Genomic DNA, 26,507 nt, shown 5'->3' with positions numbered 1-26,507 from the left:
TTGTGGGTAGCATATTTAAGCTTTATTTTTTTCAAAAAAATACATTGTATCCAATCAGTTAGCTATTAATCAAATACATTTTGGGATGGAATTGTGGGAAAGTACTTGTTGGTACGTACGTTCACAGTTACATTATATGTTGAAATCCAAAATACATTAAAAAAATAAAAGAAAAAAAATGTTTAAAAGCATTTGCGGTGGACGATGGATGGTCCGGCTTCATCATATTCTGGTTTGCTGATCCACATTTGCTGGAAAGTAGACAGCGAAGCCAGGATGGATCCACCGATCCAGACAGAGTACTTGCGTTCTGGGGGAGCAATGATCTGGGGAAGAGAAAAATAAAAGGAATTTACAAATTATGGATCTAAAAATACGAGAAATTCTTAAAGAGGAAGATCAGGATGAAAATGAAAAACACAAGTATCTCATAAAAAAAAGCTTCTTCAGGAGATGGAGAATGTACACTTTTGGATCCAAACAATCATCATAAAAGTCAAAACAACAAAACGCTAGGGGTGCTTGAAACAGCCACAACTGCAAAAGATACAAAACGGTACAAGTGTGCCTATACCTTTTAGGGGCATTTGCCTCAAAATATGCAAAACGTATTTCCCTTTGCTTATTTCTCTTTTACATGTGTTGGACAAATCATATGGGAAAAGCTTGTTTTACAGCAATTTGTTATTTGTCACTTTGGGCTCTGTTAACCAAGCATTTTAGTTACACTTGTACACAAAATGTGCTATCTGCATGTGCAAATGACACATTCAGATTTGAATAATCACAATATCTGCCCTGGAAATCACTGCCACAGAAATTCCAGTGCTTAAGGGCCATAGGTGAAAACATGGATGCGGCCAGTCGAGGGTCATTGGGGTGGCTATTGTGGAAGACCTGAACACCAACCCGGTTATAACATTGTGGGTGTCTACAATGCTCCAAATGTTTGTTTTTCCCACTCTATTTGCACATGCCAATGTAATATGATGTAAGCGTGCAAATAAGGAGACAACAATTCCAGTCGCACCCCCATATTTTCTCTGGGCGACGGGAAAGGGTACTCCTTTACTTAGAAACACATTTTCCATGGGGAGAGGAAACAAAGGTAATGTGAAAATCCACATTTATAATGTACTTACTCTGGCGCATAATCCACCAGAATAGGTATAGGGAAGAAAAGTAGGTCTGAGAATCTGTGATTCGTATACTGCTATGTTATAGCGCATACCAAGCCTTCTTGCAGATCATACCTTGTACGTTGATACATTTGAAAGACAATTGCAAATTGGCGAGAACTAGCAACAAGATGTGTCACTTCTCTGAGGCAAAAATATTTTTCGCTGGATGCATGTGATTCAAATTGGTCTCCAGGTTTTAATTCTGAAGCTATGCAAAGTGTGGTGTTGGGGTACATGGAATAATGTATACATTACAAAGATGCTTTTTTCCCTGTTTAAAGACACAGGGGTGAATTTATGACGTAGATGCCTGGCTTAAGCATGATCAATCCTTCAAACACAAGAGAGGACATTCGACTAGGTAGTGACATTGTCTGAAGTGAAACCACGTTAACTAGGTGTAATTCTTGCTTCCCCACCCAACCAAAATGTATACTGCTAGGAAATTGCTACCTCTCTTTGCAGCCATTCTTTTATTTGCCTAATGGGATCTTAGAAACCACACTGTATGAATAAAAATCATTTTGGCAGTGCCCAATTATTACATGTTACTGGTCCAAAATTGGTAGATTGTTGTCCAGAATCTTGGCCCAACCTATAACATTAACACCGAAAGTCGCCGTCCTATGGATCCTCGATGGACTTGGAGGACTGCGGGGGAATCAGATACTAATGGGACTGAACGATTGTTGAGTAATGCTTGCATGAATATTCACAAACAGTTTGCATGAGCTTAAGGGTCTTCTCTGGTCACCTGGCCGAGTCACCGGTCGGTGTGATTTGCATGTGTGTGGATCTGGGTCCCAAAGACAGCAAGGGTAACATAAGTGCTACATTGGGATGTTCATAGCAATGGGTATCGGAATGGGTCCTTGGGGGACTCCTCACCTAAATGGAACTTTATATGTGTGTAGAACAGGAGATTGTGTTTGAGAGTGTTGCCTGCTGCTTGTAAATTTAGCATGGGTGCATCTATTAGCTTTGCTATTCAAGATATGCATCTGTTATTTTTGTTAAGAAACAGATCAGTGTCGCATGCAGTGTGTGGTCAGTTTAGTGTCAGCGTGGGTGGTCTTGCAGAAAATATAGGCCATGTAATTTTAATTTTTAGACTGCCAGACTAGATAATCTGCAGTTTGTATTGAGTTGGGAATATTTTTCATGTGTTTCCTACATTATGCAACAGACTAAGAAAGACATAACCTTTCTGAATAATGTAGTTCTACTTTAAAGGCTTGGTCATGGATTGACCTTAGCATGACCCCACATTAGTCAAGAGAAGGTGTCCAATGACTGGACAGATTTCCGAATTCTCGTGTAGTGGAACTTTAATCTGCATCACAGCCACATACAAAGACACAGCCACATTCACATTAGTTGGTACCTAGTCAGAGAGCTAGGTAAGCTATGCCGAGCTTTCCCTGTGGACATATTCTGAATGAAAACAGACAGAGCATGGATTTGGTTCAGCACATGTCTTGTAGGGGACCAGGAAGTCCTGTATTGCCTCTGCATTGGCTGCTAGCAAACAGTAGGACCAATTTCAAAATGGCTGCCTTAAATGTCTGCATTGTAGTGTCCCTTGCTTCTTGCAACACTTCCTGCAGCATGACAACTGGGCTACATTTATTTTATCAGATTTTGGTTTCACCATAATAAGATGGCAGCAACACAATTTCATTGGATGAAATCCTCTCTTCTTCCACAAGTTGCAAGAACATGAGGGCCAGCGTTTTGTGCTCTGCCACACTCTACAGATTATAAGACAATAATGCAATGTCTTCCTTTATGGAAACTTTGTTTAGAAAGGTCCACCTCTTACCAAGTACTTTTCGTTTACAATGTTAATGATCAAAATAAGAACCAGCCAGCTTCCGCCTAAATTTACAGTGCAGCAAATAAAAAGTATGCTCATATAAATATAGGATTAGGGACTGATACAATAAAGAGGGCAATACTTTGGCTTCTAGTATTCTGCTCTGGCTTCTTGACTCCAAATATGGTCATTAATTCATCAAATCCAAGAGGTAGCAAAAGTGATATCTAACACCCTTTTGCAGTCAATGATAACTAATACAGAGATGACCCCTTACTTAGACAAACAAAAGTTTCCTAGTTGCTGCTGATGGAATTGGAAAGCAGAATTGCTGTACACTGTGAGGTCTTATATGAAATATGGATATGATCATGGATCCCTGTTGATACATATAGCAGGTTTGCGTTTTTCTAATAGAGCAATTTGCGTGTCTTAACTGGTCTCCCTTTTGTAATTCGTTTTGTCGTTTTGTTGTGTAAAGTTTTTTTAGTTTTTTTAATTTGCTTTGGGTTTTTGATTATTGCTATCATTATTATTATTATTAATGTTGATGTGCATGTGTTTTTAAACAAATTATGATATTAAGATGCTGAGTACAAAAGAAAAATATATATTTTTATAACTCTTTATAAATAGAAAGTAAAACATATATATCTTTCTCAATTCTTGCGATACATGCTTATGGCAAGAATGTGTTTTTGAATGTGGTATATATGTGTGTGTAGAGTTGAGTGTCGTATGAGGTTCAGGTTTTGGTCCCGAGGGGGATTTTGTGAATTCACTGTTTAGTGGTACCCTGTCCCCTCGGTGTGTGGGTCTTTCTCTGTTTTTTCAAAAATGAGTAGCTGTCACACCACTGTTACTGGGTTAATCAGGAAAAAGGAAATGTTTAATCCCCTGCCACACCGATGGAAATCAGATCACAGAACTGATTTAGAGTTCGAAATAGAAATTGAAGTATTGAATGTGAATGAATCAAAGACAGGGGCGAGCCTGGGTTTCTTTTTGCATAGGTAACCTGGCTTTAACTCTATAACTTCTCACACACACATCAATGTAGTGCCCCGGTGCTTTCATCCTAGTGGGAAGGCTTACTCTGAAAAGCACAAATCACCCAGTAAAATTGATGAATTCTGGTAATACATAACGCCTAAACCCCTGGATGTGCATTCTGAATGTGGTGATGGATGCCAGTGGGAGTAGATCTGGAGAATGGCCTCATCCACGTCTGCGTGACCCTTTGAGCCGTAGGTGGTCAGAGCTAGCAATGCCCCCCAGTGAATAGGAGAAGATGTGAATGCAAGTGTCACATACCTTGATTTTCATTGTACTGGGAGCAAGAGCAGTGATCTCCTTCTGCATCCGGTCTGCAATGCCAGGGTACATAGTTGTGCCTCCAGATAGCACATTGTTTGCGTATAGGTCCTTCCGGATGTCAATGTCACATTTCATGATGCTGTTGTAAGTTGTTTCATGAATACCAGCAGACTCCATGCCTGTGTGCATAAGGAAAAGGGAAACAAAAAATAGGGCTACGGGTTAGGAAGCAGCGAAAAAACAACAAGGTTTAGAATGTCACGAAAGGTAATGCAAGGCTGATAACCAGCAGGACACCACATTTCAAACTTTAAAGACAGATGAATTCACTCACAACCAGAGTCTGTGATGCACGTGGTTAACAGTAAATTAAGTATTTTTTTTGTAAAAATTATAAATATTGGGGGAGGGGCAAAGTTTTCTTAGGAATCGGTGGGACCTAATGCCAGTGGATCGCCGGGTTGCTGAGTACCAATGCTTCTTGGTCTTAATTCTGTCTCTTTCAGCACCTTTTGCTTCCTGTCTCCTTATCTCACTTTTGCAGGTGCTTTCTCATCACTGCTTCACCCAGATCTTTCCCTACTTTTCTCTTCCACCTTTGTTCACCTAGTTCCCCCTTTCTCCTTCTCTGGGCCTAATTCTAATGCTGAAAAACAAGTCCAGGTAACCAAAAGTGAACTCCAATTCCCACCACATGCAACCACTGGCTTAAATTGAGCTCTGCATTTACCTACTAGAGCACAATCCTCAACTAATAATAATTCACGTTTTGTAAAAAAAATTATATTAAAACCCAAAGTGGGTGTCTACTAAACAAATGCAACGATGTCAGTGGATTTGTGTAGAGCCAAATACTACATTCCTAATGTTTCCATATAGAAATGGATAGGTACTACAGAAGATAAGAAAAGACAGGGATACAATAATTTACCAAAAACATAAGTATTCACTGACGCACTCTAATTACCAGCCCTCTGCACACTGAAAAACTCTAGACTTGAAATACCTGGAAAATCAATCATTAAGGACTTCCTAATAAAACCTGAAAATCCGATCAGATATTTTATTTCCTGTTAATTTTGAATGTCTGCTTGAAGCAGCATTTGAATTCCCAGAATCCCCCTTATTTTGGTTGGTTGGTGGCAACTATGAAGCTAGACCCTTTTTTTAACTGGACATGCAACATTCAATAAACACTGGCTCAAAGTGACTAAATAGCACCTAGCATTTTTAAGCTGCAGGGTGCAGGATTTTTCATTAGGAAATAGAAATCCAGAATTGGGCGTTGTTCAGGGTTGACTCTCAGGTTCCTTCTTTTGGTGGAATGGGGCCATTGTTTGCTTGATCGGATGCCAAGTAGAACTTCCCACCGTTGGCTTAACTAATAGGTGGGCCTAGCAATTCACTGAGTAGCAGAAAATAAAAATCCAAGTGGATTTCACTCCCCTGCCATGGGGATGAACAGTAAGGGGTTGAAGTGCCACTGCATGGGCTTTCTGTTGCCCTTTAATCTCTTAGGACCACAGAGAGTGTAAGGTAACCTGATTGAATAGGTGCCCCAACATATTACCTGGATCCCACAGGAAAGTTTCAAGTAGCCTGATTGGCCTTGTGACGGCCAATCAGATTGTCCAAAATGTTCTTGGCCCGCTAGGGTAGGAGGATGTGCATAGGGGGTAAGAGGATCTGCGTCCTATGTGGTCGGGGGCATTTCATTCAAATTCTGCAAAATGCTGAGTCATTCCACCTCCTTTAGTATGAGTGGTAGGGAAAGGAGTACATGTTTTTATCCTTTCTCAAGCAACGCAGTACTCACCAATGAAGGAAGGCTGGAAGAGGGTCTCTGGGCAGCGGAAACGCTCATTACCGATGGTGATGACCTGACCGTCAGGTAGTTCATAGCTCTTTTCAAGAGAGGAGGAGGAGGCCGCAGTGGCCATTTCATTCTCAAAGTCTAGGGCCACGTAACACAGCTTCTCCTTGATGTCACGAACAATTTCACGCTCAGCTGTAGGTTAGAAGAAAGAAAAAAACGCATTTTCAATTGTTAATGGCAAGCAGCATTCCATTTATGTTTCTGTTGTGACACAAAGTTACAAAGTTTGTTTAAGGTCATGAAATTAATGACTCAAAGCTCAAAACAGCCTCCTTTCACAAACGAATTTGCCTTTAAAAAAGAATTTGTGAAGTTCTTGGATCAATCAGACCATCGCGTTGTCCGCCCTTTAAATCAAGAAAGACATTGAAAAATAAATAAAGATGGTGTTAGTACTTCATTAACCAATACTTGATTACCCTTTTGTATTCCTATGTGGAAGCATGTTCATTTATTGTTGCTCTGGACCATTCCACTTTGCAACATTCTTACTCCTTACCAGACATGCTACCCTTAACCTAGACAGACACAGAAAGAGATAAGACCAGAGGGAGGGAGATGAAGACAGAACCATGAGTTAGTGAGAGACTGAAAAACGAAGGAGGAAAGAGGAAGAGAAAGGGAGAAAATGAGAGATACCTATAGAGAGTGATAGAGAGAGTAAAGGTGGTTGGTTTGAAGAACAAATGGGTTAAAAATCCTCTTTGCATTTAATTCCACCCAAGCCATTCCACTCACTTCATCTTGCAATAATTATCATTTTTAAATGAATTGGATCTGAAGTATCTTAGCCTTTAGTACTCGTGCTCACCAGGAGAGCGGCGCAACCGAGAGGATCATGCGTGGATGGGCTGAGGCACCATTTCTTGTCCATAAGCCCGACTAGGCAGAAGCTCTTACAGTTGGATACGATGGATGGAGCAAATGGCGAACACGACCGCGTGACTCCTCTCCCTACTATCCCTTTAACCATCCTTCTTCTGTAGTTGATTGAAGGTTTTGAAGGTTGAGTCTGTGGCCAGCGGGTTACCAGCTTAGTCAACCTCTGCGATCAATGTATGTCACCACACTACATCACTCACAGAATAGCTCCAGTGATTATCGGGCAGTAACTCCTAACTGCCGAGCTACTCTACAGCCACTCATCACCATAAGAGCCCTAAACAACTCCATCCACTCGCCTTTATGAGAAGCCTGAACTCGTTTAAGGTAACAGCACTTCCGGATAATTAGATAATTCAGTACTAGACACAAAGGGGGGGGGGGGGGATTTACAAACATTTTGCACTGGGTTGGCGTCACAAAAGTGATGCTAAACGGCACTAAATTATTTTTTTTGCTATTTACTCTCCAGCACAAAATTTGTTTTGTGCTGGAAAGCACCCTCAAAGTAGCGCAAAGCACTGTTTTGCATTACTTAGCGCTGAGGGGGCGTTACATGGGTAGAACATGGGCGTTCCCATGCAACCACCCATGCTTTTTGATTCCAAACCATATTTACAAAGATTTGTAGACATGGCTTTGCGCCAAACGTTAACGCCCTTTCAAAAGAGGCGCTTACAGGAGAAATGTTTTTATTTCCCTGTGCACTGTGCAGCACGCATTCAAAGTGAGAAAAGCTTTCTATTGTGTCTAGGCACAGTATTTTGTACAAGAAGGGTAACCTTTCTGTACAAAACCTATGCTAGACTCATGCACATGCCCTAGCGCTATGGTGCTAATGTGTATTCATGGGGCACAGACACGGAAATCAGTGGGGCGCAGGGGAAAGGGGAGGAGAGCGCCATATCTCTGAAGATATGGCGCTCTCCTGCTCCCTCCCTGTTGCACAACGCAGCCGAAATTAATCGAAGAAGCGGATTCCTGACAGGAATCATCTTCTTTGATTAATTTCAGGAATCAACAATGCTCTAATATTTCCCTGATTACTGTATATCAATTGGATTGAAGAACTGTGTGTTTTTTTAAACCTTTTTAAAAAATTTGTATCATTGAATATGTTCATATCAATTTTTATAAGTTTAAATACATTTTTCATGTTATCATAGTTTGTGTGAGTTTCTTTCTTCTTATGCTGTGTTTACTTTCTGTGATATCTTTCTTTGCCAGATAATTTGTTTTAATTTGCCTGGGTTTTTACCTTCGCATCATATTGCTTTACCCTGACCCAGGAAATGTATCCCATTCAGGGGGTCCTTGTATATTTCCATAAAAGAGTGTCCAATCCCAGGCCAGGGCTTGTTCGATGCTCTCATTGGATTCGTTAAAGCTCTAGCAGGCAGAAGCCGCAGCCTTTCCTGAGTGATAACTTTCCACACCTGCCTCTTTCATGCCTAGGAAACGCAGTACATGAGAAGCATTCTCCGTGCTCACTGACGTCACTTCCTGCAGCAAGGGTGTTTAACCCAGAGTCAAACTTCACTCTGCAGTGAGTATGTGCACATTCCTAAAGTTGAACAGTCAGAGTGACAACTCTCAGCCAATGCTGTACTAACCGTAGATGATGCAACCTATAGAAGCTATGTTCACGAGGGAGTCTGTTCATGTTAAAGACAGGTCAAGCAGCAATTCCAACCTGTGGCTCCAACGCTTGAACGAAGAGCTGCACCAGCAGGTGCATTAACCAACCGAACTATCTTACCGGAAACTAATAGACCTAATGCATGTCTGTAGAAATTGTAGGCTGGAACTGGTGTTAAGCATTTGGTGGCCGCGCTCTATCAAAGTCAGTTGTTCTACGTCACTTCACATATTTTAATATTGATCGTGATGGGACCTCAATTTATAATGACAGCAAAAAAGCTGCACCCAAAACACTGTGACCCCCGGGTTGACTGAAGAATGACAACGTAATGCATACTTAGATGCCCATTTAAAACGGAATTCTAATCCTTGAGGTAATACCGCAATGCGGTCTTAAATTTGCCATATATAGGAGGTACACTTTTACTGCAGGATTTAGGGGATAAGCAGAACAAATTAGGTGCATTTTGAGGAATACTGAGAGCAAATACCGTGCTTGTTGTACGTCTGACTGCATTTTCCATACCACCAGAGTTTTAATGATCGTAATTTGCATAAGGTAATGGGTTCTGCCACACACCTAGAATTCAGTGTGAAAAGCTTAGATGTGCAGTAACCTCATTAAAGCCTATTTCTGCCATTTCCATAAGGATCTACATGAACACATTGAGTATGAAAAGATGCAGGCTTTTTGTTCTGGATACGATCTGTAAATGATTGGAAGGAACTCACCAGCGCCTGCCAGGTATTGTGGAAACATGAAGGTGTGCATACAATGAAGCTAGAAGAAAGACTCACCAGTAGTCACAAAGGAATAGCCACGTTCCGTAAGGATCTTCATGAGGTAGTCGGTGAGATCACGGCCAGCCAGATCTAGGCGCATGATGGCATGGGGCAGGGCATAACCTTCATAGATTGGCACATTGTGAGTGACACCATCCCCAGAGTCAAGCACAATACCTGTGGAAAAAGGGAAGGGCGCATGGTTCAATCCATAGCTTCTAAGACACAGGGATGCATGGGTAAGATGTGGCTCACAAAGAGAACCAGAATTGAGCGCTTACCAGTTGTACGCCCAGATGCGTAAAGGGACAGCACCGCCTGAATAGCAACATACATAGCTGGCACGTTGAAGGTCTCAAACATGATCTGAAATGTAATTGAAATGTGTTTGTTTATATTAAAAGCATCAGTTAAAATGTCCACAACCTGATAGTGAGGTGGCAGTAAGGCACATGGCAGCAACAACTGGTGCAAGAGTCTAATGCGCTCTTGTGATATGGTTTATGCAAAAAGTTATATGTGTGGCCCCTGCTATAAGCCATTGACCCGTACCCGAACCCCCCACGCCCCATGGCCCTTGCTGCATATAAAGCCATGACTTATAACCATGCTATAGTCATGACCAACGACCAGCGCTATAACTATGGTAAAATAATGCATGCTCTTCCCATGGCCATGAACTAGGCTGCACGCATGGCCAATTGCCAATACTACACCCCCGGCCCTGCTGTACCCGTAGACCATGGCCAATGCTGTACCCGTTGGCTCATGATTAATGCTGTTCCCATTGGCTCAAGATCAATGCTGGACCCATTGGCTCAAGATCAATGCTGGACCCATTGGCTCATGGTCAATGCTGTATCAGTGCCCCCTAAGTAATGCTGTACCTTTGAACCATGACCAGTGGTGTTACCACAGCCCATGTACAAGGCTACGTCCATGGCCATGACAAATTAACAGAGGCGCCTAGAAGTCTAGCCTTACATTAAATATTTAAAATTGAATGCAGCACATTTTGTTCTTTGTGGTATGTCACACACAGGGGAGCATCTTTTTAAATAGCCATTTCCTGCCCGGGTGTCATTGTGATAGCCTTGGATTCAATTCATTTAATACATGATTTGGACTTTGAGGTTCGCCCCACACACATGGCTCAACATCCCTCTAACAAACCATGGCTCTCAAAGGCTCATAGAGTTTTACAGTGGAGCATGTGTCAGGCAAAGTTTGGGTATCTCCATTACCACGTGGCCACCATTTTTGTGGATTGCTCAAGACGCCACAAAAATAACGGAAGTGGACTTCACCAGCACAAGGATGGGAGGAGCCAAGCACATAGAAGCTGAAAAATGCTCTCTCAAGTTATTCCCCATCTGCTTGCAGAGATATGTTTTACCACTCTAGGTCATGACCTCTAAAGTGCACAGCGTCTCTCGGTGTCCTATCCTTCGCTACACATTTGATGAGTGGCTCACTTCTTTACCTGTGGGTTACTCGGGTGTCCTTTTGTGCCTTGGTTAGCTTCCCTGTCTGATCTCTGGCGCATGCACCTTGGCAGTGCCGCGGGCTCGTTCGCTTGCAGTGACTTACCTGTGTCATTTTCTCCCGGTTGGCCTTAGGATTTAATGGAGCCTCGGTTAGCAGTGTTGGGTGTTCTTCTGGTGCCACTCGCAGCTCATTGTAGAAGCTGTGGTGCCAGATCTACACAAAACAAAACAGAAAAAACACTAAACATTTAAGGTTTTCATAACATCTGCTCCTTTTAGGTCCACCTGGCTCCCTTGCACCATTTAAGAGTTGACTCTTGCACAAAACCGTGCGGTTGTCTTCCTGTGCAAGGCAAGCAGAGCACATCAGGTCTAGATAGCATAGGTGGGGACAGAAACCTTGGAACATATTTACAAGAGGCTTTTGGAGGGTAGTGTTACGTTAAAATTGGTAACGCCATGCTCCAACAGTTTTAAAACGCAGGGATGCACCGTATTCACACAAGAATACGGCGCACCCCTGTGTTTCCCCTAGTGTTGGTGCAAGAAAACCTGCCTAGCGCCAGCGGAGGCACCCTACCGACATTTTGCAATGATGCCTGCGCTGCAGGAGCAATTGTTTATGTGCATGAAGGGACACCTTCTAGCACATAAACTATCTTTAAAGGCAATTTGCTCTAACTGTGTGCTGCAGAATGCAGCACACATGGAAAGAGCAAAATACGAGGAGAAATAAAACATTTCTCCTCTTATCGCCTGCTTAAGACCAGGTATTCCCTGGAGGTATTTTTGAACTGCTCCATACCGTGTAAATATGGGGCCCAGTCAAAAAGTAATGGGTGTTGCAGTGGAACGCCCAATGCAACATCCATTGCATGCCCCTTTCACGCTAAGTGCTGTATGAATAGGGGCATTATTTACAAGGTGGCGTTAAGCCATGTTACGTGGCTTAAGGCCGCCTTGTAAATAAGGCGAAGAAGTTAACACCACCTGAAGGTTGGAGAAGTGACATTCTGGTGGTGTTAACTCCTTGTAAATATGCCCTAGGGGCAGGAGCGGCCCATGCAGGTAAGAGCAGTCGGGCAGGGTGGTGGGAACTAGTCAGACGATGACGAGGGAAAATTAAATAAATGATTAATTTCGCCCTGACGTTATCTGTCGAGTCTCCCAACCCCCCCCCCCCCCTGCCCCCCTTCACCTGTTACCACTGCTCTTACATGCATGGGCCGCTCTTCCCTAGTGGCCACCAGAACGTCACTTTTTCCGATGTTCTGATGGCATTAACTCCTTCGCCTAATTATTATTGGCCAAAAATACTGCCAGGGAATACCTGATCTTAAGCAGGCGATACAAGGAGAAATGTTTTATTCTGCAGCACACATAGATAGAGCAAAACGCCTGTAAAGATTGTTTATGTGCAGGAAGGTGTCCATTCCTTCAAATAAATAAATGCCCCTGCAGCACAGGCAGCCTAGCAAAATGGTGCTACGGTTCCTGCTCTGGCGCTAAGCAGCCTTTTTTGCGCCAGCACTTGGGGAAACACAGGGATGTGCGATATTCTTGTGAAAATGGTGCTCCCCGCGTCTTGAAACTGTTGGATCGCGGTGTTACCAATTTTGGCGTAACACTGCGCCCAACAGTTTCTTGTAAATATGCCCACTTATCTTGAAGAGCGTAGTGAAGGGAAAAACTCAGATCATAGTCCATGTTTTCAGTGGTATGTCAACTTCTTTCAGAGTTAAATGGGTGACAGGTACCTCACCTGTGGACCTTCCTCTGCAATCTGCCCATTTTGGTCTCTGCTAGAAATGATGGCTGATCCCACACCCGGCCAGGACCAGCTGACATACCAGCATATCTGCCTGCTACCTTCATGGATCAATGCCGCAGGGTATCCAGCCCAACAGGTTGGACATGCGCAGTGGCACCTCTCCAGCTCAGTGTGCAGCGGCCAGAGGAGGGAGCGCAGCATGTTATTATCTGATGCAGGCTTATTTACTAGTACAAATGCATCATTTGGATTGGGCGCAGCCTGCAGACTGACGTGACAACTTGGCTCTTCGTTCCGCTGTAAAAACCAGCACAGGCCCCTCCACTACCCGGTGGCGCCCACTATCAATATTTCAGTAACAGACTAAATCTGGCAAGGCAGTATGCAGTACCTTTCGCACTATTGTATTGTGTTGTAATTGCATTTATATAGCGCTTGCTACCCCCTGAAGAGGTGTTGAAGCGCTTTTTTGGTGAGTAGTAAGCTACTCCGGAACCCATAAAGGATTAGTGGTGAATTAGTATAGTGAAATATGAAAGTAATTTGAGTGGTGGATATATTAGTCGCTTATTTGGATTGAGAAGGATAGCTCTGGATTTAAAAGGCACATTGTCACCACTTCAGCCATGATATAATAAAAGTTCAAATAATGAGGTAGGAAGAAGAATGCAAGGGCCCTGTCAGAGGGTTTAACTGCACTGCTGCATGGATTCAATCTGATGGCCATGAGAAGAGGACCAGCCACAACCATTGTTGGCTGTCAGTGGGGCTGAAGAAACAAGCCTCACATATGAGATATTTTCCAACATTTGGCAGCTACGTCACTGCGTGGCATGGGTGTGCTGCTCCCCAGCTGCAGATCGTTTGTGTGCACTCTTCATTAATAATGCACAGTGCATCCATTTCACAGACCAGGGGCGTGCAGTGACTCATTAGGCGCCAGCTGGGATGCTCGGCAGGCTAATGATCACAGACAGGTTCAAATTGCCCTCAAAAGGTCAAATGAGTGAGTCATCTGGCTCTGAAATGATCAAACTGACATGATTCCATCTATATAGGTTCACAAATATTCCACTACTATTTAACTCAGTTCATGCAAAATAAACTTGTGTGAAAGACTCCCAAAATCCAATTGCGGACAAATATTTATCACTATTCTTTGCCTTTAATCTGAATGTGTTGCACTATCTACCAGCACTTTCGGACAAAATGTTTAAAGAAAAAGCGTATAAATCATTCAGTTTTAGTAGCTTTTAAAATACAGAAATTTCCACATATTTCTGATGTGATTTATTTATTTATCTCTCTGCGTTTCATTTTGAGCAGGGTTGATATACTGTAGTGTGTAAAACATATTCTCAGAAAATATACCAGCTAACATGGTCCTTGCTGCAATTACAAGAGACCTAAAATTAAATTTGTATACATGAACCAGGTTTCACGTCGAATATGTGTAGCAATATGGGGCTCCAATCCGTTATAGCAGACTGTGTTTGAAACGGGAAACAACCTTTACAACGCAGTCCTTACATCGCAACATCCTTTACAACACATGTCACTAAAACACAGGCATTACAACGCATACCATTACAACGCATGATACTATACTGCATGTCACTACAACGCAGGCATTACAATGCATACCATTACAACGCATACCAATACAACGCATAGTACCCCTACACTATCCAACACCTACCCTACTGTTGCACCACCTGGAGTTAGAATAGTAATTTTAACCCCTACACTATCCAACACTTACCCTACTGTTGCACCCCCTGGAATGAGAATAGTCATTTTTACCCGTATACTATCAAATACTTACCTTAAATGGAATGTAATGGTGTGCGTTGTAATGGTATGCGTTGTAAAGGTAGTATGCGATTTAATGGAATGCGGTGTAAAGGTAGTTTTTTAATATGCGATGTAGTATCATGCGATGTAATGGAATGCGTTGTAATGGATGTTGTGATGTAAAAACTGCGTTGTAAATGCATGCGTAAATGTATGTGTTGTAACGTCATACATTCGTTTGAAACTTGGTAACCGTTAAGGGAAGAGGAAACATGTGCTAAAAAACTGTGTTCTTCTTGGGAAAATGCTGCCTTGATTAAAATAGGCACAATATGCTGCAAAATGAAATGAAGAGAGAGAAAGCGCTATAAGTTAGGAGAGCACGCCGTAGTAAAAATGTCAGGGCACTTTTGTTACACCTAATTAGACCTGTGCCACTTGATTATTACAAATTAATACAGTGTGTCAGTCAATGGGCTTGGCACAAGGCCTTGCAGAATCAGTACACACCATCTCAGTGTTATGTGATGTTATTTAAGCTTATAAAGAGCATTATCACCCTGAGGCGTCTAAGCTTTGTAGCAGAGTTGATGCAAGTATCAGGAGAGGGTAAAAGATGTACTAAGTTCTGAATAACCAAGTTTTTACCTCTTTCCTGAAAGCAAGGAGGTTGGGTGCTGTTTTTTCCCAAGAGGAAGTAAGTTACATATTCTAGAAGCTTCATGCACAATGCTTTTGCCTCCCCATTGTGCTTGTTTGAATCTAGGCACTATTAATAGCTGTACCTTTGCTGACAGAAGATTTCTGGCAGGGAAATATTGTTTAAAACTCTGTTTCAGGATAATCGGACCGAGACCATAGACTGCCTTATAAACTATGTCTTAAAGGAAATTCTTTGTTTGATGGGCAGCCAGTGTAAAAAAAATGTCAGTGCACATACAGACGGGTTTGTTGCAAAATGCCAATATGTTTGGATTTCGACTTCTGTCTTCATTTCTTCCTGACACGAACGATGAGACGTCATTTGGGTGTCGGGTGGTATTTTACAATGGTTTAAAAACCTTGAAGCGCTCAAGCTTTTCAATGTTGTGTGTGTACACGATTACACGCAGTCACCACCAGGGGGTCAGCACCCTGCAAGTACATTTTCATAAAAACAAGGGGCCATATTATCAAGAAAGGGCGATACATTAGCACTGCTTTTATCTGCAGGAAACTGCCGCTAATGCCTCGATAATGGGCTTAATAATATGCCCTTGTAAATTCCCATGGAAGCCCAGGTTAACACCAGAACCTGTGCTTCTATGGGAATTTACAAGGGCATATTATCAAGCCCATTACAGGCGCTTTATCTACAGTTTCCTGCCGATAAAAGCGGCGATTATGTATCGCCCTTTCTTGATAATATGGCCCAACATCCGTGGATTTGTAAAAATGTTTGAAACTCTATCAAAAGCATTTAGAAGAAAACGTGAAATGTTACAACCTAACGCGATGGTTTACGTTCGATCACGTCCACCAATAAGAATGAAATTCTGATGGTGAACTGTGGATGTGCTGTTGTTGTGTGATAGTTTGCTGCAGCAGAAGTGTGTGGTCTGATTCTGGCCGCCATTGCAGTCTTGCACTTCTAAAGCCATATATGGATCTGAGCGCCGAAGAACAGGACGCTAAAAACGAGCACTGTGTGTCCACGCTCAATGTGTCACAAATAAATAACTACGTATGTGCAGGGGCCCAGAGCTTTTAAAAACAGCTCCTCTCTGCCAAGCGGCTCGGATGCCATTTGCAACCGCGGTTGTTTTTTCATTCCACCTGGTGCCTCTCTCTTCCACCACTCTCTAAACTGCCTGTTCATTTTTCACTCTTTCAGCTTTTTTATCCCTACTTTCTCTTTTTCTCTCATTGTTCCTATCTTGCTATACCTTTTCTTTCTCACTTTTCTGTCTTTCTCTCTCTTGTTCTGGCTCAAAGACTGGTGATGAAAGCTTTAAGTCCCAGTTCTCCCCGGTGCCCATCACCTGGCACCACCGGCACAATTTAAGCCTCACCGGTCTAGCCAAAAAAAAACTGTCATTGCGCCCAGCGCAGACAGACTATTTACACAATGCGCAGGTGCAGAGCGAAATAAGTGGCTCAGCTGTAATTACTGGAGGAGCGGGGAACGCAAACTGTCGTTCCCTTTAAAAGCTGTGTTCAGGCATTTAGTTTTGAGACCATGGAAACTCCTTAAACTTATTTCAAACCAATGTCTAATTACTCCTCTTGCTTAAATAACTCACGATTGCAGAATGATATTTCATTAGACTGACAGTCCCTCTGCAAACGGTTGGAAATATTCCCACCCCAGCCATGTGACTTTTACCAGTCCTGACTGTACAGCCCTTGTATCTGTTTTCACATGCGTGGCATTAAAGTGTGGTCTCGGTCACTTTAAAAGTTATGCGGCCTTAAAGCGGTAGTTCACGAATTCGTTAGCACATGTTAGTAAAACAACCTTTGTGGCAAATGAAGGGCTCTGGAGCCCCAAGTTAACCACTGCCATATAGGACGGAGGCATAAGAGTCGAAGTGCGTGTCATTGCCGTGCTGTAACATGAAAGCAGTAGTGTCTTGTAAGCATGTCTAAGCTAATAGTACAGATGTCAAATACTGCTCTGATATCAGAATGAGAAACATGTGTATATTTCTCGCACTGACGCCACAATTTAGCTGCACTGCTTGTTTTAATAAACCTATTGATTTATCCTAAATTGCTCCAACATACCTAACAGGCTCTAACAGCAGGGGCCGAGCTTCCACCGGTGCAGCAGGTGCAGTGGCACCAGGGCACAGAGTACTGAACCTTGATTATTGTTGCCATTTATAATTCAAACTGTAACCAATGGTGGCATTTCCTTCCTTGACTGGTGCCCATTCTGTTTGTCTCACTAGTCATGTATGTGAATATCCGCCCTAGAGTCAGTGTGTGTCTTACTTTCATGTTAGTGTGTTCTCTGTCACTGTGTCCTACGAGTGCCCACACTGCACGCATTCCAGGGGTCAGCTTCCCCAGTAGCAGTGTGTGTGTGTCTGTCCAAGTGCAAGGGTCTTTATTGCCTCGGTGGAGGGGTCTTCCTGCTTGCAGTGTCTTCCCCTCCTGGTGGGAGTGTGTTCCCTGTCCCCTTCAGTGCGTGTCCCTGCCACCCGTGCTTGAAATGGAAAAATAGAAGTGCAGGTGCTCTGTACAAGAGTACCTGCTTGATGCTGGGAAGTGCCGGTAATCTCCAGTTAAATATATTTCATTTCTTTTGAGAAGTGCTGGTACTCTCTAATTAAAAGCATTACATTTCACTTAAGAAGTGCGGGTACTCTCCCTCTCAAAATAAAAAAGTGCCGGCACTCAGTACCGGACAGTACCGGCTCATTTAAAGCACTACCTGAAACAGTATACATGTCTCTGCCTGCTCCATGGCCATTCTCCCTAGTGTCAGTGTGACTGTGAGCGTCTCTTTGTACCAGGGAAGTGTACAGATACACTGTATCTAGGAGTCAGTCACGCTAGCTCCCTGACATCCCCCCTCCCCAGCATCGGTGTATCCCGTTCCAGCATCAGTGGCCGTGCTCTCCTATCACTCTCTTCCTGCCCCAGCACCCGTCCAGCCCTGTCCGTATTCCTCCCTGTCCTATGACAGTGCCACCCGCCCCCATCAGTGTCTTCCGGTGCCAGTTTCCCTCTCCTGCACTCACTTCATCGCAGTGCCACCTTTGGCATGTTTCGACCGCAGCCCCGGTGTGTTTTTGTGCTAATATCCATGTGTCTTTCTGTCCCTAGTTTTGTGTTCTTATCCCTATGCAGGACAGACAGTCTTTGAGCTTATCGCAGCCGCACCTGAGTACCTAACATGTCTTTAAAAGACCATTTAGGGCCCGATGTAGGTAATCCCAGATTACCGATTCTTAAATACCGAATCATACCGATTCGGTATTTAAGAACTGGTAATCGGGATGTCGGTCATTTTACCGATGTAATTACCGAATAGGTAATTACCGAATCGGTAATTACCGAATCGGTATTTACCGATTCAGTAATTGACATTCATTCCTATGGGCCTGGAGGCCCATAGGAATGAATGTCAATTACCGAATCGGTAAATACCGAATCGGTAATTGGAGGACACATAGAAGGGTGGCAAGGTGTCACTTTGACACCCTGTTGCACCCCTCAATTGTGCATGGGTGCACATGTTGCATACATACATGCCCTTAGGGCATGTATGTCTGCAACATGGCACTGTTTTAAAAGCAAAAAAAATGCTTTTTTAAGGGTTTTCATTATTTACCACCAACTTCTAGTTGGTGGTAAATAACGAATTCTTAAACCCCTGTAGCACCGATTACAGTGCTACCTACATGTCAAAATACAGATTCAGTAATTTTACCGATTCTGTATTTTAACATGCCCCTACATCCCAAACTCCAAATACCGGTTGGTAACGGCCTAAATCGGCCGTTACCGACCGGTATTTGCCTTCCTACATCTGGCCCTTAATGTCTTAACGAGGCTTTGTTGTTTTTTCACCCCTTCATCTCCACTCTGCCTATTGCTGTAAGAATTAGCCACCTCCCCCCAAAAAATTTAGTAGCCTCCCCCCCCCCCGAAATGCGGCTCTAGTTGCGCCTCTGTCCCTATGTAATTGTATACTTCCGCCCTTGTGTCGATGCCTCAGTATCTGACTCATTGAGACCCTGTCCAAGGGCCAGTGTGTCCCTCACTCCAAATCTTCCTGTCAAGAAATCATTTGTTTGTCCCGATAAATAAAATTGGCGAAATAGTAACAGTGACATTAGTGGACTGGAGTGAGATGGGCGGGCCCTGTTAGCTCTGAGGCTAGGAAAGGCCTAGGGCAGTTGGGAACATCACATTATGAGCTGGTAGCACGCTGGGGTTCACCGTGTGCTCATCTTTCCCTTTCTTCCCTGGGCCAGAGTGCCAATGTAGATCTACATGTATTTCCAGTTTACTTTTTATATGTTTTGATATACAGGTGCTATCATTTTATTGCTAGTGATATGTCACTCTCCGTCGTTTCACATCTATATAGTCCCTCTCTCACTTAAACATTTTCATGTCATTAGAGTGTTATCTGCTTCATTGATCACTTGTTGTGTTGGTGCTGCTGGCGATTCATGGGATGTGTGAATGGGGTGGAGCCAGATGTATTTTTTTGTGTCACTGTTCATCATGTGGACCATTGCCCATGAGTGATGGGGACACGCGAGCAGTCTTGTTGCCTTAGCGGGGCACACTGGGCTGGGTTGCTGGGTAACACCCTCTACCAAGCGGTGGGTCCTATTAGGGAGAAAGATGCAACTTGGCAGACATTTTGGAGATGAGCCGGGGAATCCCAAAAATTCCAGTCACTTAGATGTGTGGGGCCGGAAGTGGGGCCCAACCCTGGTGGATGTCCGCAGACTGTCATGCACCCAGATTTCTTGAGAGAATGACTCTCTTGATTGATGATTGTTGAACATCTTTTTGATTAACTTTGACCTTATTTTGTGAATCTGGCACTTTATGTGGACCTGTTGTTGCAAATAAAAAAGACTGACTAGATTCAATATACCTTTAGTGTCTCTGACACTCCTTTGCCAAATTGATTTAAGGAGCAACGTGCATGCGCTATTTCAAAGTATTAACCGTACCTTCTCCATATCATCCCAGTTTGTGATAATGCCGTGTTCTATTGGGTATTTTAGGGTCAGGATACCTCTCTTGCTTTGTGCTTCATCACCGACGTAGCTGTCTTTTTGGCCCATCCCCACCATGACACCCTAGGAAAACAAAGGAAGAAGAAAAGATCAAATTGCATGTTGCTAATATGCACCCTTACACCAGAAATGCCAATATTACTTAGAAAGAACTGTTTTTGTAAATAAATGTATAGAAAAGCATGGCTATGTCTATTAGTTATCTCACGAACTTTATATATTAATGCTGCATCATGTTTCATTGCTGAAATAGTCACTATAACTGTATGTTCTGTTCTAGCATGAGGTAAAGGCTAACGGCCCAACCAGCAGGAAGGGCCCTATTGCCTTGTCTGCTCCGCTTTATCTCTCCTTCCTGACTTTTCTCTTCCTCCCTTTGAGGGCAATATGCAACAAGGTCAAGTTCCAGCTCGCCGAACCTCTCTCAATGTATATCTGTCAACCGCACGCACAAGCAAGACACCAATTGTAACCACATGGGCGCACGCCCACACTGTTATTGCCTTCAATCTACCTGTACTGTACTTATAAAACTCTTCTAATAATATCTGTTGAAATTATTAAAAAAATGTTTTTTAAAAAGAAATAGAAATTTTTGTCCCCACGATGGGGTGGGGCTTCAAAATGTAATTTATCCAAAAGTGGCAAAAATCCTAGCACTGGGACTCAGGTACTGCTTTCTTGTGTCCCCGGTTAGACCATTTATAAGGTTTGATTGGATTGCTCAATACCACAGTATTCTACATAGTGTACTGCAGGTGAAGACTGTCTTTCCTACAAGGGGCTCTTTGCTTTATCTGTGATTTGGAAACACAGGTTTGAGTTTTTCAATTGTGTACAGATTAATATAGGGTCGCATTACTGATAAGGGGACTAAGCCTGCTTTCTCCACCAGTACCTAATGACATATGATTTTTTTAACAAAACGTGTCCAAGTAGGGGGCTGTCGCTGGCAGTTACATTTCTTTCCGAGAGAGTCACCGGACTCTCTTATCAAACTTGGGCAAAACAGGTAGAACGAGTAAACCTTTAAATATTTCTGTTGTAAGAGATTAAATGTCACTCACTGAAATCATCTCAAATATCAGAATGTGCAACTTTGTAAAATCAACTTAAAATCCTTAACATCTGCCTTATCTTGCATGTGCGAAAACTGCAGAACTTTTGGTTTATATTTTATGTGACAGGGCTACTCAGCTTTTGCATTTCAGCTGTTTGTGGAAGCAAAAGGCGCTGGCAGGCCTGGGTTGCTTCAAGTGATGTCAGTGCCGGAAAGATTTTCATGGTAAGGCAGTGGGCTACCATGTTTCTTGATGTTGGTGGACTAAGAGAAAATGGCCTCTGGTGACCACTGTATAGCTGTGGCTATGCATGTAGCCATTACAGCATTTAGCAATATTTTTGCTGGCAATGCTATATTGTGATCAAGAACATAAAAGAGCCAATTATGTACCATGTTTTATTTTTCTCTCCAACATCGAATAAATAGAATATACGTGGCTTATCTCACTCTTGATATGATAGGCTTTGCAAGGAGAAACACCGATAAAATCAACATGGGATGGAGAGACACTTGTTTGCTAAAACTAAGAAATAGAGAATATATCCATTTGTGATGGGAGAAATGTGTCAAAATAATTTGCAGCCGTAGATTTAAAAGAACTTGTTGGAAGACCCATTTGCTTCCCATATATGGCTGTCCACAAGAGTGACCTTGGCTAATCCGCACCACAATAAGTCTTTGGAAGCAATGGCTGTTCTGGTCTTGACAACTACTTTTTGCCTCACTGAAAATCCTGATTTATTTTTGGAAATGGATTTGTGCTCTTTTTATGCCTATCGATTGCATGTGTAATGTATCATTTGCCTTCTAAATCAAAATACACTTGCTAGCATGCTCATGTTTTGTTGAAATCAGTGGGACTTCAAGTCCTATAAATGTAGCGAGCATCATAATTTCACCAGAGCATCTGTTACATAGAGAAACTGCAACTCGTGGTGAGGTCTGTGCTGCAAAAAAACTGAAGTAACTTTTTGGAAATTAATCTCTTTGAACACATTATTAATCCTAAAATATGCTGATCTGAGAAGTAAAGTAAGTGTGATCTGGTAAGGGGGATATACCTGGAAAATCTCTTTCACAGTCCATCTAAACCTTCTCATTTAAGAAGACTTTTCTAAGGGGATCCTAGTTCTGAATGATGGATTCAAAACGGATTCCTTTCTGGATCTCTCTACCAGCTGTCCTGTGCCCATCCTTCTCAGAGGATTTACCAAGCAGTGGTGACCACACCCTGCTCTAGCTTGTGCCCTCCTCAGCCTATTTCCTAGTCCTTCCCTTAAACCCAGTACTTCTGTCCTTATGACATACATTAATAAGCTCATAATATTTAAGGGCTGTTCTGCATATCTACTTCTTGCTGCAAAAGTTGGATCAATAGCCAAATAAAATAAAACCAACAAACTAAAACATGCAATGAAGGGAATTGTAAAGATTCGATATCTGGACAGATTGTCAATAGACTGCAGGCCCTCATGTGTCTGGCCCTATGGCTAGGGTCCAACCCTGCAAGACACAGGGACAGGCGACAAGCAAATAGTAAATATGGGTGTTAACCTGATGCCTGGGGCGGCCCACGATGGAAGGAAAGACAGCCCTTGGAGCGTCGTCCCCAGCGAAGCCAGCCTTACAGAGTCCAGAACCATTGTCGCACACCAGTGCAGTTGTGTCTTCCTCGTCGCACATCTTTTATGTCAACTTCCTCAAACCTCTCGCACAGAAAAGTTCCTAAAAGAAAAAATCACAAAAACGCATCATCAGAGTTTCAAGGTTTAAATGTATTATTATTATTTTTTTAAATATCGATCAAATCTAGAAATGGTGGCTGAGGTTTATTGTGTTACTATTGAGAAAAGAATCAAAGTCCGCCCAGCAATGTAGTTGTGTTGTGAAGGGGGCAACTGCATTTTCAAACACACAGGAGAAATCGTGTGTGGATGTTGCAATCGATGTTAAAATATCATAAGGTGTTTAATATGCTTCACTCCATAGTATATAGGTGCCGGATTGGCAATGCTGTCAGAAATCTGTTGAAAATGAAATATTCAGCTGAAACGCTACACTGTAGCCATTTCCACTGCTGCAGAAATCAGTGCTAGTGGAAAGAATCCGAGCATTTTTGTCATGCTTCCCAGAGATGTTAAAGTGTAAAAAGAAAGTATACTACACTCTGCACTTATGTTCGTTTGTTGCTACGCAAAACAGGGTGAAAATGTAAAAATCTCTCAAAATGTTCATAAACATGTTAAAAGCAGTGGTTGAGAGAAACAGAAGTGTAGATTGTTTGAAAAGAAACAGCCCGTTCCCACACAGATCGCTCGCGCCGATGCAGCTTGAATGAACTACTTGAGCTGGAAGGAAAGCCATCATGTCCTAATTAGGACATACTCCTCCAAATGTCTGTTTTTGGAAGAGAATTCCAGGTCAAGGGTTTTGCTTAAACACCAGTTCAGGCCAGGGCTGTGCCAAAAAATGACTGCTGGGGGCGGGGCGACGAAGCTGCTGGTTTATAGCTCGCCGGAGTCGAACAAGAGCCATATTTAGTAATAATACGCCACAAAACTTGAGGAAATCTGTGCGCGAGCCTCCAGTCGGTGCTCTCTGCTGCCACCCAGCGGGCTGTGACCGTAGCTCCTGGCAGCATCTGCCAGAGCTCTCTCCATCCTTTCCCTCTACAGATGAGAGCGCAGCAGGATGTAAACAGGCATTATATCTCACAACAAGCCAGAACAACGTTAAGGTGAGCAGTGCACTGCGCTCTTCGTGCTTCAAAGAAAAAAAACGGCATGGCTCACGTTCAAATGTAATGCTCATTAAAATGTCACGCTCTTAAAAATGTCACATTGCCTCACTTGTACATGACACTTCAGCTCCCCATAGGTTCAAACAAATGCAATGACGAAACTGTGCATTTAAAGTAAATACATTGCTAAATCACACAGTAACACCCATGCGCTACAGTGTATTGTAATTACAGGTGACAGCTACTTCTAGGCGCATGCTGAGCCCCTGGCAAGCGCATTGGGGCATGCACATATCTGCCAGCGCTGCGTATGTACATTCAATACCCATATTCGCGTTAGCAAAGACTGCACTTCAACAATGCCTCCCAATTGTTTTCGGAATCAGGTAGAAAGCAAGCATGCAACTGGAAGTGCAAAGGAAAAAACAGCAAGTTGGATGCACTCTGACACCGTGGGAGCGCGCGCTCTCGCGGGCGCGCGCACATGCAGCTCTATGTAAACAGGCGCGCCACTTACCCTGACTTGCTGGGGCTAGCTGCTCTGGGATGGTGCACCGAGATGATAAAAGCCGTATGGTTATATAGCCTCATGGCCAGTTCTCCTCCCACCGCTTTCCCAAACAAGGAGCAGAGACAGCATCCAACCTCATCTCGCACTCTAACACAGCCTTATAGGGATCTCGGCGCAAAAACCTCAAATTTGGGTGGACAAGGCCCCTGGGTCTCTTCCACAGCATTCCATTGTAGTATTCGCTAAGCAGGAGGAGCCCTCAGCTGTAGAATATAAACATATTAGATATGCACGAGAGTGGCTGAAGCACACTGACATACTGTACTCCTGACCGGAGATGTCTGGCACTCCCAGCACATTCCAGCGCGCGAGACGCATCCCTCCTGACATAACATACAAGGTAGCGTTTTCAGGAGCAGCACACGGTGATGATGCACCAGGGGTTAATTCAAGAATAAAAGAAGGCACTTTTTAATGCGATTGCAAAGTGAATGGATTGTTTCAGCATTGGTCGAGTATCGCATGCCACAACCACAGGGACACGACTGACGCGCACTGACGGAGAGCAAAAGGTGCTGAGCACATTTCTGTTGAGATCAGAATGGAAGTCTGTCTTGTTCGACACCAGGGTCGGACTGCGACAGGAAACAGTCCCAGGCACCAAAATGAAAGTGGCCCCCATTATGAATTAGCTATGTAAAAATGTGTCCATGTTTGCAAATTGCGTCAGGTGTGAACTTGTACTGTTTAAGTGTTTTGAGAGGTATGGAAGACTGCATTGATTTGAGCTTGCTGCAGGCAATTTTTGTTTTAATATCAGGGAAATCAACAGTAAAATTCGGCCCAGTAAACCTTAAAATATGCCCACAAACAGACAAAAATGAAGCTCACATGCTGACTTATAAGACCAGCCCATCAGGCGTTTCCCGGTTGCCCTCCATGCCTGTCCCACCTTGTTCGACACTTGCGGAGGGTACAGGCAGGGAGCTCTGCCTGCATTGGAATTGATACAGTGTGTGTGACCAGGTTCCATAAACCATTTATCTTCCGTATATGTGAAGAAATTGCTGCAGAACACGCCCTTCACAGTGGTGCAAAATTAGCAGGGGTGTAGCTATCAATAATGCTACAGGTTCAAGGGTACCAAGTCTACTAAAACCCTAATTATGGATATTTTGTACTACCCAACAAGGGAATGAGAAAGCTATGTACCTTGCTTGCATTATTGTCCCATGCAAAAAGAACAATTATTGGACAGAATGCAGAACAATGTCATACATTCACCCCAGTAAAGACATCTGGGCCTAAATCCATCGTTTCTTTGCTCCCCATGCCATTCCAGTTTGAACCCAGTCATATGCAAATCAGTCTTGACCATGCTCCCAATGGGGACACACACTCACCCTCACACACACACACTCTCACTCTCACACACACTCTCTCACACACACACACTCTCACACACACACACACTCTCTCACACACAAACTCTCACACACTCTCTCTCACAAACACACACTGTCTCACTCCCTCGCACTTGCTCACACTCTCTCTCTCTCACACACACACTCTCTCTCTCTCACACACATACTCTCTCACACACACTCTCTCTCACACACACTCTCTCTCAATCACACACTCCCTCTCTCTCACACACTCTTCTCTCTCTCACACACACATACACTCACTCTCACACACACACACTCACTCTCTCACACACACACTCACTCTCTCACACACACACTCACTCTCTCTCTCACACACACTCACTCGCTCTCACACTCACTCGCTCTCACACACACACACACTCACTCTCTCTCACACACACTCTCTCTCACACACACTCTCTCACTCTCACACACACTCACTCTCTCTCACACACACTCACTCTCTCT

The 26,507-nt window shown here is 43.2% G+C and overlaps 1 protein-coding gene across 1 annotated transcript; it reads right to left on the bottom strand.

Annotated features, from left to right (window-relative positions):
* ACTA2 (actin alpha 2, smooth muscle) lies at positions 1-24,654 on the bottom strand. The gene is made up of 9 exons (XM_086921942.1): positions 24,619-24,654; positions 22,916-23,086; positions 20,233-20,361; positions 11,087-11,197; positions 9,778-9,862; positions 9,512-9,673; positions 6,131-6,322; positions 4,312-4,493; positions 1-326 (listed from the first exon to the last, which is right to left on the bottom strand). Exons 2-9 carry the CDS (start codon positions 23,042-23,044, stop codon positions 183-185), a joined length of 1,134 nt encoding a protein of 377 aa, XP_086778068.1. The 5' UTR covers positions 23,045-23,086; positions 24,619-24,654; the 3' UTR covers positions 1-182.
* Between the last annotated feature and the right edge of the window lie 1,853 nt (positions 24,655-26,507).

The sequence above is a fragment of the Lissotriton vulgaris genome, chromosome 5 (genome assembly GCF_964263255.1).
Source record: "Lissotriton vulgaris chromosome 5, aLisVul1.2, whole genome shotgun sequence".
In the NCBI taxonomy this organism is placed as follows: domain Eukaryota; kingdom Metazoa; phylum Chordata; class Amphibia; order Caudata; family Salamandridae; genus Lissotriton; species Lissotriton vulgaris.
The sequence above is the reverse complement of the archived record's forward strand: the minus strand, read 5'-3'. Positions and strand labels throughout refer to the sequence as shown.